Raw genomic sequence first — 14,845 nt, 5'->3', positions numbered from 1 at the left:
TTTAATTTCATGGCTGAAGTCACTGTTCTCAGTGATTTTGGAACCCAAGAAAATAAAGTCTGTCACTGTTTCCATTTTTTCCCCATCTGTTTTCCATGAAGTGATGGGACCAGATGCCATGGTCTTAAGGTTTTTGAATATTTAGTTTTAAGTCATCCTTTTCACTCTTTTCTTTCATCCTCATCAAGAGGCTCTTTAGTTCTTCTTCTCTTTCTGGCATTAGGGTGGTATCCTCTGCATTTCTGAGGTGGTTAAGGACAGAACTAAAGAGGTGGCAGTAAGGTGATGAAGCTAGCTAATGTGCATTGATCACTTACTCTGGGTTAGGTAGGCTTCTTAGTGTGGCACCTGTTTTAATTCAAATATTTGTCATAGTTACCTATTAAGGTAAGTGTTACCATTCTCATTCCTACCAGAATGAGAAGCTGAAGAAATCAATTACAAAGACCACAGAGTCAGCAATTGATAGGGCTGGGATTTGCATGCTATCTCAACCAGAGGTACTGCTGGTTTTCAGGATGGTGTGTGGGTTTGTTCTCTTTTGAAACCTTGCTGCTCTCTTTGCCTTTGGCCTGCCAGATTAATCATAGCTCATTGTGGTGAAGAAGGAAGCAGAAAAAACGAACTGCTGGTGGCTTACTTTCCTAAAAAATAGCTCCCTAGTGGGAGAGAAATTTCTACTACTGTTCTCTGAAAGTAGAGGGAATTGTCCAAAGAAATTGCCAACTCTTTTAGGGGAGACAGGGTTTCAGAGTTGGATCTATGGGGGTGGTTTTGAACAGAGGAAGTCTCTAGAGAGTTTTAAAATCATATCTTATGTTTACATTTTAAAATGCATTAAATTGCCTAGAGGCTGTCATGCAGAATGAGGTAAGTCAGAAAGAGAAAAAAATATCGTATATTAACATATATATGGAATCTAGAAAAATGGTACTGATGAACAGATTTGCAGGGCAGAAATAGGGACGCAGAGAATGGACTTGTGGACACAGCGGGGGAAGGAGAGGGTGGGACAAATTGACAAGAGTAACACTGACATATATACGCTACCATGCGTAAAGTAGATAGCTAGTGGGAAGCAGCTGTATAGCACAGAATACTAAGCTCTGTAATGACGTAGAGAGATGAGATGGGGGATGGGAGTGGGAGGAGGCGCAGGAGGGAGGGGATACATGTATACTTACAGCTGAATCACGTTGTTGTGCAGCAGAAATGAACACAACGTTGTAAAGCAATTATCCTCCAATTAAAAAAAAAATAAAAGGAACCTTACCAAGCCAAAAAAAATGCATTAATTGCAAATTTAATAAACTTTTTCCTGCCCCTGATTTACTTTTAATGGATATGTGATTCATTAACCGGCTTTAAGAAAGGGAAAAACAAAGCAAAACCAGACAGAACCTTTAGGTAGATTTATAAAATTCTTTGAAAAAAAATTCCGATTCTTATTTCTGCTGGTGGTTGGGGCAGTGATCGCTTCAGGTTAACAGCCGAGCTGTATTTGGGGGTAAATCCCTCAGACACAATAGTTGTCATACTCCTGCACTGTAAGTGTGTCAAGGGAGTGGGCGGCATTGCCTTTTAGCCTTCCGTGGGCTGACCTGCTTCGTTATAGTTAATTTAACCACAAGTCTATTGGAAAAATGCTGGTATGACCAGGTTTGAAATTTTTACCCAGACTTTCATTCTATGACTTAATTTTGTAAAATGACAAACCACCACCCCACTGTTAATTAATGTAGATATCTACTCCTTATCCTTTTGGGCCTGCCTGAGAAGATATTTATTCCCATGGCTTTTACATGAGAGCCCTAAAAGTGATACCTAGTGCTTCTGTGTTGTTCACTCACATCTATATATTCCATCCAATGCACACATTTTAAAAGTTTGGGCTTGCTTTGATTAGGTGTTAATGTCGTCTTTTCCCTGGAGATTAAAGCGGACGCCCATGTCCAGGGTTATGTTGGAGAAAATATCAAGTTGAGATGCACCTTCAAGTCATCCTCTTCTATCACAGACAAACTCACCATAGACTGGACATACCGACCTCCGAGCAGCAGTCGCACGGAATCAGTAAGTGTATACTTTAATTTTTAAAACATTTATTTATTTGGCTGTGTTGACTCACATGGGCTCTTTAGTTGTGGCATGTGGTCTTAGTTGCCCCACAGCATGTGGGGTCTTAGTTTCCCAACCAGGGATAGAACCCACGTCCCCTGCGTTGCAAGGTGGATTCTTAACCACTAGACCACCAGGGAAATCCCAGTAAGTGTATACTTTTAAGGCTCTTTTCTTGAGCTTTCTGTGGTCAACAGCTCTGGAACCCTTTTATTCTAAGTCACAGGCATACTTTAGGCCTTCTCATCTTCAAATAGAAGACAAGCTCCTATTAAATAGAAGGAGATGAGCTTCTACTCTATATGACAGCCAATTTTGGTCATGTAGGGCTTTTTCTTCTATGTAAGAATCTTGCAAATATGCTATAGGAAACAACCAGTCAGAAACTCAGTGGAAATGTGGTTTAATTTTGTTTCCCCTTTGTTGTTTCATTTTGCTTGGCTTCATAGCTTGAGTTTCAGATTTGTTGTACTAAAAAGGATACCTCCAGGCTGTTGGATAGAAAAATTCTATAGGTCTCAGTCTTAGACATCCTTTCACTAACACTGCTCATTTCCTGTCATGTGAGGTCATCTCTGTGGGTGTATCTGTTTGCATATCAGTACTGTGTAGATTTATCTTGGCATCTCCTCCAGTGTATAAACATCTGCATTGATTTACACAGCTCCCTTTGAAGTAAGTGGTGGCACCTTATGTTAATGACAGATGATGTTGGTGACAGATGGTCTTGAAATATTAGAAGCAATATATTTTAATCACACATATAAAACACGTTTATGGCTCAAATCCATTGATGTCTAATTGAAGACTGCAATGCTATTAAAAAATACTTTCTCTGTATGCTTCCAGCAACATCCTAGGTCAGGATACCTTTTATCAAGAACGTGAATGTCGTAGCGGTATGTAAGATTGTGTTTTTGAAAGTATCCTTCATTTGTTATCCTGTTTCCTTCACTGGAAGTACTTTCTCTTTGATTTTAATATGTAAGCTTTGGATTTTGTTTTAGGAGCCATTATTGAATGCCATGTAGCATCTCCCAGTAGCTACAGTAGGTGTTCCAGTAGGTTGTCCTAGTGAAGGTGGCTCCAGTGAGGGAAGCAAGGCTGTATTTGCAGTCCCTTTTTCTTTAGACTTAAAATAGGTCACTTTATTTTGAGTGGCCAGGAAGCTATGGCTGGCTTTATGTGACTCTTCTTCCTTGGCCAAAAGTAGGACAGAATAAGCAATGGGGTTTTCGTGGGGTAGAAACCCAAAATGCAAACAGCAGTTCTCATAGGTGCTGCTTTTTGGGAGGCTAGTCAGGAAATCAGCAAACGCACCCAAGCTGGAGTTATTGGACCCTTAATGTTTGCATTATGCTATGTTGCAGTTATGTGCTCATTCAGGATTCTATCAAACTAATCAGATAATAGGATTTGAGTATCACTAGTTTAACTTGAAATTTACAGGTTAGATTAATCTTGAAGATTCACAGCAGACTTTGTTTTGTCAATCAGTTCAGTTCAGTTCAGTCACTCAGTCGTGTATGACTCTTTGAGACCCAATGGACTGCAGCACTCTAGGCCTCCCTGTCCATCACCAACTCCCAGAGTTTACTCAAACTCATGTCTATTGAGTCGGTGATGCCATCCAACCATCTCCTCCTCTGTCGTCCCCTTCTCCTCCTCTCGTCTTCAATCTTTCCCAGCATCAGGGTCCTTTCCAATGAGTCAGCTCTTCGCATCAGGTGGCCAAAGTATTAGAGTTTCAGCTTCAACATCAGTTCTTCCAATGAACACTCAGGACTGATTTCCTTTAGGATGGACTGGTTGGATCTCCTTGCAGTCAAGGGACTCTCAAGAGTCTTCTCCAACATGACAGTTCAAAAGCATCAATTCTTTGGTGCTAAGCTTTCTTTACAGTCCAACTCTCACATCCATACATGACTACTGGAAAAACCATAGCCTTGACTAGACAGACCTTTGTTGGCAAAGTAGTGTCTCTGCTTTTTAATATGCTCTCTAGGTTGGTCATAACTTTTCTTCCAAGGAGTAAGTGTCTTTTTACATGGCTGCAGTCACCATCTGCAGTGATTTTGGAACCCCCCAAAATAAATCTGCTATTGTTTCCACTGTTTATCCATCTATTTGCCATGAAGTGATGGGACCGGATGCCATGATCTTTGTTTTCTGAACAAAAATTATTTTGTCAATAAGGAGTTTTAAACCCTTTTTTGCTGGTGCTGATAATCTGTGATAGGTATTCTTTACCTCCCTCTTTGGAATACTCAAAGAGTGTTCCAGCTGTGTAAATCAGTTAGTAAACAGATATTGTTTACTAATATCTGTATTTCCCACTAGCTGGTAAATTCCTGCTTGAATCCCACTGTATCATTTTGCTAAACACAGTGACTAAGGGCATGTAGTAGGTGTGCAACAAGTATTCGTTGAATGAATGCCTGAGCCAGGAAGTGATTTAGTGTCTTCTCTGGCAAATTGCTTTTCAAAATTGGGCAATGCAGTGTTTGTAAGAGCCTGGGTTCCTAAGTGGGGAGGATACCAAGTAAGAAAAGAACAAGGAAAGGCTAGAGTCTTGCATAAGAGAGAAAGATGATATTGTATCGTAGTGCCTGCCCAACCTATCACCAGGTGTAATGAGGTGTTTTTTGGTGATGAAGTATGTGATCACCAATCTGAAGCAGCATTGTTTTAATTCAGTGTATATTCATTGAGTACAAATCACACATCTGACTTGGGGTTTTATTAATTTCCAAGATAGATAACTTGAGAGAGGCTTATGTTATAGCCTCTTGGTGATTTTTGAGGATAAATTAAAAATCTCTCCTTTCCCACTTATTTGTTGTGTGCCTTTGAGTAACTCACTTAATTTTTTGTTTTTGGCCTTGTTTCCCTGTTTGCCCCATGGATAGTTCAATGTTGTTGTGAAGGTCAGATAAGTGAATGTGTAGAGATTGATTGCACCCTATAAAGTACCATATGATAGTGGATGCTGCTTTAGAATAGGATTTATCAACTTTGGCACTATTGGCATTTTGATCCAGATAACTTGTTGTGGGGGGCTAGCCTATGCATTGTAGAATTTTCAGCAATATCCCCTGGCCTTTACCCTCCAGATACTAGTAGTACAACCAAAAATATCTCCAGATGGTGCCAAATGTCTTGAGGGCAAAATTGCCCCTAGTTAAGACCTCTACTTTAGTACTTTGGGGAGAAGAGGTTTGAGAATCAGAATCCTTGGATTCTTTCATTAGGACTGTTTTGGGGACAAATTTCATAAACCTGTCTTTTTAACCTATTGTACAGAAGTGAACAAAGCACAAGAAAAAATTGTCCAACTGGGAAAACCTGTTATATATTTGTGTTTTATTTTGGACCTACTTAGCTTTACGTTTCATTGCGTTTTCCATACTAACTCTTTTTTTTCTCATGATGTTGCTTTCCTAGATTTTTCATTATCAGTCTTTCCAGTACCCAACCACAGCGGGCACTTTTCGGGATCGGATTTCCTGGGTTGGAGATGTATACAAAGGGGATGCATCCATAAGCATAAGCAATCCTACCATGAAGGACAATGGGACATTCAGCTGTGCTGTGAAAAACCCCCCGGACGTGCACCATAATATTCCGGCAACAGAGCTGACAGTCACAGAAAGGGGTAAGCTAACTGCCACCAACCTTGTGCTGCAGTGAGTGCTCTGGGACTCCTGTGGTGGTTTGTGGAGAGATCAGTGATAAGCAGAACTTACCTTATCTGTATCAGAACATTCTGCTATCTTAAATTGTCTTTGAAGATGAGTTCTTTATTTTGCAAACTAAAGTTTTTTTTTTTTCAAATATCATCATAGTTTCGCCATGATTCTTCTTTAAATTTTCATTTCAGGTGACCAGAGTCTTGTGGAATGTAATGCAAACCCCTGAGTAAATGGAGGGTTGCTATCTGTGTGAAACAGATGTCATTCTGGTTTCCCTAATGTGTTTATACCCTCAGTTATGAGACTGTGTTTTTGCCTGAGTCTTGAAAGGGTACCTCCTTTAAAGATGGAGGCTGCACATTTCTTTTCTGTTGCAAAGAGCAGCTGTTTGCATTCGGTGTGAAACATGAGTGGGATAAGGATTGACCTTTTTTCTTCCACCATTCCCTGGTGACTGTAGAGTGGTCATTCTAGTCCTTATTTGGATTTGAACCAAAGATTTAGAGATAGAGACCTGCATTATAGTTCATTATAGCTACCTTGTCATTTATCAAATCTTTCTGTATGTCTCTCTGTCTCTTTCTCCCTTCCCTTTCTCTTTATTTTTTTAGGACAACTCATAGATTTCAAAGACATGAGCACATTCATACTGCTGGTGGGAGTAGAAACTGGTATAGTTTTTCTGGCAGACAGTTTGATAGTATAAATCAGATACCTTAAAATTATATATCCTTTGATCCAGTAATTCCATTTTAAAATTTGTTTTAAAAAATAGAGCTAAATATGAACATTTATATACAAGGATGATCATCATTACATAACTCATAGATTCAAAGAATTGGAAACAACTTGAATATCCACTGTTAGCAGATTGATTCAATAAATTATTCAATATGCAGAATACTATGCAGCCCTTAAAAAAAGTTACACCTGGACTGATGAACCTATTTGCAGGATAGAAAAAGAGACACAGACTTAGAGAACAGACTTGTGGATACAGTGGGGGAAGGAGAGGGTGGGATGAATTAAAGAGAGGCATTGACATATGTGCACACCACGGGTAAGATAGACAGCCAGTGGGAGACTGCGGTAGAGGACAGGGAGCTCAGCTCGGCACTCTGTGACGACCCAGAGGAGTGGGAGGGAGGCTCAGGAGGGAAGGGATATGTGAATACACATAGCTGATTGGAAGGCAGTTGTGTGTGTGTGTGTGTGTGTGTGTTAGTCACTCAGTCGTCTCTGACTCTTTGTGATGCCGTGGACCGTAGCCCACCAGGCTCCTCTGTCCATGGGATTCTCCAGGCAAGAATACTGGAGTAAGTTGCCATTTCCTTCTCCAGGGGATCTGCCCAATCCAGGGATCAAACTCGAGTCTCCTGCATTGCAGGTGGACTCTTTACTGTCTGAACCACCAAGGAAGCCACCAATTATATTCCAATTAAAAAAATAAATAAAATAGAAAAAAAATCACACATGGATGAAATATTTATGGAAAATATTTATATAGTAAATAGAAAAGAGGTTAGAAAAAGTATGTGAAGTATGGTCTACACTTCTGAACATATAGTCTCCTCCCTATATTCCCACTCATACCCATATACTCCTGGGGACTTCCCTGGTGGTCCAGTGGTTAAGACTTCATCTTCCAATGCTGAGGGTGTGTTTTCCATCCCTATTAGGGGAGCTAAGATCCCACCTGCCTCGTGGCCAAAACCCCAAAACATAAAACAGAGACACATACTCCTAGAAAGAAGAGTGAACAGATAGACACTGACATGTTGATCCTAGGTATCCAGATTATGGGTAAATTTTAATTCTTTGTACTTTTGTGTGTTTTCTAGTGTTTCTACCATGAATTTATTCCTTTTGTAATCAGAAGAAAACTGGAGCAAAAGTAAGACTATCTCATGTCATAGGAAGCACTTTGCACATCCCTCTTTTACCTTCTCTTTTCCTCCTTCAGGTTTTGGCACGATGCTGTCCTCTGTGGCCCTTCTTTCTGTTCTTGTCTTCATTCCCTCAACTGTAGTGGTTATTCTGCTACTGGTGAGAATGGGGAGGAAGTCTGCGGGGCTGAAGAAGAGGAGCAAGTCTGGCTATAAGAAGTCGTCTATTGAAGTTTCAGATGAGTAAGTCCAGCTGCAGTCCTGAGCCGTCAACCCTCTTCCGAGCTGTGCTTTGTGGACAGCACCAGACCTCTGCATCCATGCCTTCCTTTCTTCCAGGCTGAGTTAGTTCTGCTGAAAGGGAAACTTGTGGATATTAATTTGGAGAGAGAGAGATAGAGCAGTTAATAGCATGGTCCTAGTCTCTTTATTTTTGGAAATAAGATTGTATAATGCTCTGGTTCGGAGTGTAAATTCTGAAATGAATCTCTCATTCCTTCCAAATGAACCAGAAATCCTCAAAAGTCAATTATTTTTTCCTTTTCCTTATTTTGGCACCAAGCTGACAGAAATGCCTGAACAGTGAGAGAGGCTTTAGAATAGCCATAGAGGGCAACATAATTTAAATAAGCGAGTACTATTCTTGGTCAGCAAATGCTCCAAAGGGGTTAACTGGATTCTGATTATCAAAAGCAGGTAAGCAGGTGTGATCCAGTATTTTCCCTAAGAACAAATCCACTAAAAAAAAAAAGGCAGCAAAAGTCTACATAAAACTCTGTTGATTCTCCATTGTCTATTTCAGGGGCTTGGAACCTTGGCAGAGAAATCTTACTTTGAAAGTCTAAAATCTTTCTCTGTGTATGTTTGTGTATGCATGTACACATTTATATAATGGAAGTAAGAGTCCCCTTTAAAGGAATCTGTGGCCTCCCACAAGGCAAAGAACTCTTGGTAAAAAGTACTAAAATGTCTATTTCTAAGCATGGTCTAATAAGACCTCCTTATGATCTAAGCCTGAATCACATTGTATCCTGCTATTTCTTCTCATTGGCTCCAGTGAGCTGTTTCTTCTCCGAACCTACTATACTCATTTGGATCTTTAAAAGAAAGATTATTTATTTATTTGGTTGCTCTGGGTCTTTGTTGCTGTGCACAGGCTTTCTCTAGTTGCAGCCAGCGGGGGCTACTCTCTAGTTGTGGTGCACGGCTTCTCATTGTGGTGGCTTCTGTTGTTGCAGAGCATGGGCTCTAGAGCGTAGGCTCAGTAGTTGTAGCACATGGGCCCAGTTGCCTCACAGCATGTGGGATCTTCCCAGACCAGGGACTGAACTGGTATCCGTTGCATTGCAAGGCAGATTCTTAACCGCTAGACTATCAAGGAAGCCCCATTTAGATATTAAAAAAAATTGTTTTTTCAATGTGCTTCCCTCTCACCTGGATTCTCCTCCCTCCTTCCCTTGTTTGCCTGGAAAACTCTTCCTTATCTTCCAAGACCCTGCTGCAGTGTCTCCTTCTCTTGAATTTCCCTGACTCTTTCAGGGTAAACTATTCTCTCTCCCCTTTGCTGCCGCAGCAGTTTGACTTTAACTCTATGAAAACATTTATCACATTGTATTGTGACATACTTGTTACGTTCTAATGGGCCTCTCACCCTCAGAAAATCATGAGCTCAAGGGACAGTGCCCAGACATGGTTGATGCTGAGTATATTTCTAAATGAACAGTTGCCGCTAGCTCTTATTTATTGAGCACTTACTATGTGCCATGTTCATGCACTGGAGAAAGAAATGGCAACACACTCCAGTATTCTTGCCTGGAGAATCCTAGGGACGGCAGAGCCTGGTGAGCTGCTGTCTATGGGGTCGCACAGAGTCGGACACGACTGAAGCGACTTAGCATAGCATAGCATAGCATACTATGTGCCAAGCACTGTGGTCCATGATTTACATGTGCTTATTTTGCATATACTCCTCACCACTATCCTTTAAGTGTAGCCGGTAATACCTGCATTTTGTAGATGAGGAAACAGGCTCCTGGAGCTTAAATAATTTGCCCAGTCACCCTGTTAGTAAGTGGCAGAACTGGAATTTAAAACCACACCCGTCTGACTTCAATACTTGTCCTCTTAACAATCACTACCGAGGATAGTGACTGTCTGTATTTGGTTTGTCCTCTTTCTACAGCACTGACCAGGAGGGGGATGACTGCATGGCGAAGCTTTGTGTTCGTTGTGCCGAGTGTGTGGTAAGCCCATGCCATTTCACTGTTCACTGTTCATGCTTTATTTTCCTGCTTAATTAAGGTAATCCTTTGTCCTCAGAGAAGCGGGGGACATGCAGGTAGGTCAACAGCAAAGTATGAACCAAGGTCTTTGCCTAAAGCATTTTAGTCTCAGGGGACCCTTCCCAATTCTAACCATTATTCTATTTTCTGTCTTTTGGGTGCTGAGTGGTGTCCTTAGGTTAGGGAAGGAGACTGCGTAGGCAGCCTCTGCTGACTGACAGGGAGCATCCTGAAAGAGGAGTGTCCTGTGTTGCTAAGGTCATACTGGGAGAGCTGGCTGAACTGGCTGAACCCAAAGCCGGTGGAACTGAGCTTTTCTGCTGAGCCTCAGTTTTTCCCAGGAAATTAGAGTGATATCACCGTTTAGGTGACTCGATTGTATTGTCCATAAGAAATACCCATGTTGGAAGGCTTGAGTTTTGATTGAAATTGCGGAAAGCACTTGCTATGACTGGTAGGCTTGCGTGGCTGCCCCAGGATCCTAGGAGGAGAGGCTTTCTGATGTGGTACTGTTGAAAACAGGTCAAAAGCTACTCATGATCTAGTATGAAGTATACCTGTTATTTCACGGTTTAAGCTTGAGCTTTCTTTGTACTTACTGCTAAGCTCAGCACTTGGCCAGATGACTGCAGCCCAATTACTCATCACAGTGTTCTTTGTTTCTCTTTCTCTCATGTACTTGAGTATTATAACACAACATTGTTAATCAACTATATTCCAAGATAAAATAAAAACTAAAAAAAAAAAAGGAATAAGAATCACTTTTCTGAAACTAACACAGCATTGTTAATCAACTATATTCCAATATAAGATAAAAATTAAAAAGAAAAAGAATCACTTTGCTGTACACCTGAAACTACACAACATTGTTAGTTATGTCTCATCCTCCAGGACACAGTTGAAATGTTACCTTCTCTTAAATTGGGGTACAAATAATAGCTAACTATGTCTTTTTAAAATTAGTAAGATATAGTGTTTCAGAAAAAAATAAAATAGGAAAAGGAGATGGAATGGCTAGATAAGGGGGTGTGACACCAAATAGAATGGTTGGGGAATTCCCTAGAGGTCCAGTGGTTAGGACTAGATGCTTTCACTGTCACGGACCAGGTTCAATCCCTGGTTGGAGAACTAAGATCCTATAAGCCACATGGTGTGGCAAGAAAAAAAAAAAAAAATAGGATGGTTGGGGGCATCCTCATTGAGATGATGTTTGAACAGACACCTAAAACAAGAAGCAAGAGACATGGCTACTATGGCGGAGCATTATTCTAGGCAGAGGAAATGGTTGGTGCAAAGACCCTGGGGAGGGACCATGATTGGCATGTTCTAGGAACAGCATGGAGGCCAATGTGGCAGGAATGAAGAGAGCAAGGCAAGGAATAGCATTTCTTCAGAGAGATAATGTCATATCTTATAGAACATTGCATGACTGTAATGACCTAGACTTTCAATCTTACTGAAAAGGAATCCACTGGAGGTTTTTGCAAAGAGAACAGTGAACTGATTGAAGTGCTAAAGTGTCATTCTGGCTTCTGTGTTGAAAACAGGTAGTGAGGGACCATGACAGAAACACAGTCCATTTAGGAGACTTTAGCAATAATGGAGGTGAGGGAAAAGGGTGTTGATCTGGACCAAGATGGTGATAGGGAGGATGGTGAGAAGTGGTTGTTCTCTGGTTATAGTTTGTAGGTAAAGCCAGAAGGACTTCTTGACGAGTTTCATGTGTCTGTGAACAAATGAGAGGAGTTAAGGATAAATCCAAAGTTACTGATCTGAGCAAATGGTAGAATAGAGTTGCCATTTTCTAATATGTACAAGCCTGTGGGTGGAACAAGTTTTAGGCAGAATATCAGGAGCTGAGTTTGGATATATTAAATTTGAAATACTTGGTAAATTTAGGTGGATTGAGTCAGTGCCATTTTACTGTTAATGAAGCCCCTAGCTGAGTTCCATTTGGGGGCCCCTACCACGTGGTCTTTACCTGAATTCTGACTGTGGCATGTATTTCATATACACACCACAGCTACTGTTCTTTCCTTTCCAGGATTCAGACTATGAAGAGACATATTGATGAAAGTTTGCATGATAGAAGAAGAGTCACCTCTTAACAGAAAATGTTCCATTCCGCTGGCAGCTAAAGCTTCCCAGAGAAGTGGAGCTGGCTTGGACAGTAATGGTGGAGAATCCTGGAAGTCATCAGTAAAGACTTTAGGAGTGACTTATTTATTGAAGAAATATTCTTTTTGTATTTATAAACTGTTCAAAAACTCTCAGAAGAGACTCATAACTACCCCTGTTAATAACTTATACTCTAATTGAATGAAGGAATTCTTTTCCTAAATAGAAAGATAACTTTTTGTTTAGTCTTTGCTCTTGAATGTATTACATGTTTTCTACCATGTTTTTTTGAGGGAGAATCCTAGATGTTGGCCACACTGCTGATGCCAGTATATATATATGTATTTAATGAAATGGATCTTAGAGCTTCCTGATGTGCTCCTGGACAAAATGTTTTTTGGGGATAGTTATTCTTTGTTTTTTGCCCCATGAATATTTTCAGCTGTGAGTTAGCATACAGCATATACTCACTGGTTTAGTTATTTCATCATCAGTTGTGTTTGGGAGGCTTGGAGTACATAACCCCAGTTTTTTAGAGATGGTAGGATTGAGAGTCAGTGGTTTATTTGACTGAGTTTTTAAAGTATTAAAGTGTCAACAATTTACAATTAAAAAATGCTGAGATAGAGGGGTTCCCTTCTTTTTCTCACTAGGTGCAATTTGTTATTTTACTTTCTTACAGCTGAGTGGTTTATGGTTTCCTTCTTGACTTTTCAGATCAGAGGCAAGAAAAACTCCTCATAGGGTTTTTAGTGGGGATAAGTGAATAACTTTACCGGTTATTTGCAATGAAATCATCTTTTAACCTATGCTGTTCTTCAAAATTTTCTTCTAAAATACAGAAAATATGAGTGAAAGAAGGTATTTACAAACCCTTTTCTGCATAATATTTGAGATAAGGAAGTGAGGGTGTACACAACTTATACTTCCTTCTTCTGTTCTCTCGATACTTTCTATCAACTTCCTCCATTCTACTGCACCAAATTATTTCAAATATTAATTTACATGGGATTTTCTATAAGCCATTAAGAAATGTGTATGACATATCAGGAAGGGTTGACTGTCTAGTCCTCTGTAATAGAGGGATAGAGTTTGCTTCTTAATTATAAGAGACAAAAAATGTCTCTCATAATTTGATTTTTTTAACAGGATAGCCCCTTTCCGTAATTCTTTGCTAGGTGACTCAGGAGGTTTCCATATTATAGCACAATGCACTGTATGCTATACAAAAATCACTTGTATATTTTTTTGCCAAGATCTATTTTTAAAAATTTAGGTTATTCCGTCTCATAGATTTGGCCTGGCCTCTTATGTTAATCTAGTCCATTAATGAGAAAGTCTGATTAGTTAATAGATGTTATGATTTACCTCTGATCATATAAGGAAGAAGAGGCAGAAGCAAGATTGTCAGTCTGCATCTACAGTGGTTAAGACTCACAGTCTTGGGCTACTTGTTAAGTATGCGGTTGTCCGGGGCCAATCTAGTGAGACAGTCTAGTCTGACACCTCAACGCAGAAAGGAAAACAGTATGAGCAACAAGAGTAGGTAATTTGGGCCCTAGGACATTTGAAGATAGAGATCTAGTTGTGAGATAGACTTCTTGTGGGGCCTCATTCTTTGAGAAAGAGATGATGTTACAGGAACCCAGGTAAAGTTATATCCCATTCAATGAAGGACCAGTTTTGACTGAGTTTTCAGGCAGTTTCCTTTCAGGCATGTTATAAGGATTCATCCAGTGGGATATGTTTATCACTTTAGGTAAATAGTGCTGTGTGAATGCCTGGTCATGTTATTTTGTAGCCTTGACCATGGTTTGAATCAGTCCCTTCCTTTTTAAGTGACTGAACGATGAAATCCTTCAGGGTAGGAGAGTAAGTTGACCACCTAGTCTGCTCCATGTGGTCACATCACAGTCTTAAGGTTGCTCTCAGTCTCCTTCTGAAGCCCTTTTATTGGGGTCTGAGTTACAGCTTTTTTTTCTTCAAAGAAGCACAAAGCAGTGTTTGGATACCTTGCCTTTTAAGGATGAAAGGAAGATAAAGTGTTTCTTTTTTAAACTTACTGTTTTAATATTTTCTAAGGTGCTATTCTCTCTTTTTATTTTTTTCATTTGGCTTCTCCATGAGTTCTTATCACACTTTATGGAGACCAGCCTTGTCTAGAAAGGGAATTGAATTCTGAACCTTCAGCGGGGGTTAAAAGCCTTTCAGAATTTTTCTTTGGCTGCTGAAGTCTTTACTTGTGGCTTCTTTGCCTTATGAGTTTTGTGCAATTGAGCTCTTAATTCTGTTACCAAATGTGAACTTATAAAATGTTTTGTGTTTCCCATGTGACCTGGTACCTCAAGCTTCTTGGGGGGCACATTCTCTGCAGCCCTTAAACTGGGCTCTGTGCTTCACGAGGGAATGTTTCATGTCCTTGTTTAGAAAAAATTCTGGTGGCCAAATCCTGAGTCTGCATGTTCTTGTGTGTCACTCAGTTATGATTCCAAAGGGGAGCTGTAAGAAGACCAGTAGGGTGTGGCACAAGACTCTCATTTAATTGCACAGTTTAAAACTTTGCTGCTAGAAGAGGCAACTCCGTCCTTTTGACTCTAGTGTTGGACTGTTAACTGCTGCGTTTCACTTTGTTTCTTGTTTGTTAATTTTTGTAGGAGGATATGCACTATTGGGTCGTATGCACAGACGTTGTAACTCTTGAGATCTTTACCACATCATAGTTAATAAACTTCTTTGTGCTTTCTGGCTA

The 14,845-nt window shown here is 40.2% G+C and overlaps 1 protein-coding gene across 3 annotated transcripts in view; it reads left to right on the top strand.

The window, feature by feature from the left end:
- MPZL3 (myelin protein zero like 3) overlaps positions 1-14,845 on the top strand; it is a 25,624-nt gene extending 10,779 nt beyond the window's left edge. For 2 of the 3 annotated variants that reach the window (XM_081541082.1, XM_081541080.1), the window contains 5 exons: positions 1,907-2,073; positions 5,563-5,773; positions 7,774-7,939; positions 9,879-9,939; positions 12,023-14,845. In XM_081541082.1, the coding sequence (XP_081397208.1) occupies positions 1,907-2,073; positions 5,563-5,773; positions 7,774-7,939; positions 9,879-9,939; positions 12,023-12,049 (632 nt within the window). In that variant the 3' untranslated portion in view covers positions 12,050-14,845. The remainder of the gene's footprint in view (positions 1-1,906; positions 2,074-5,562; positions 5,774-7,773; positions 7,940-9,878; positions 9,940-12,022) is intronic. The other variant, XM_081541083.1, reaches the window with a different exon arrangement.

Source organism: Giraffa tippelskirchi, chromosome 11 (assembly GCF_054371585.1).
Source record: "Giraffa tippelskirchi isolate mGirTip1 chromosome 11, T2T-mGirTip1v1.2.pri, whole genome shotgun sequence".
Lineage (NCBI taxonomy): Eukaryota > Metazoa > Chordata > Mammalia > Artiodactyla > Giraffidae > Giraffa > Giraffa tippelskirchi.
This window is presented reverse-complemented; position numbering and strand designations above follow the sequence as displayed.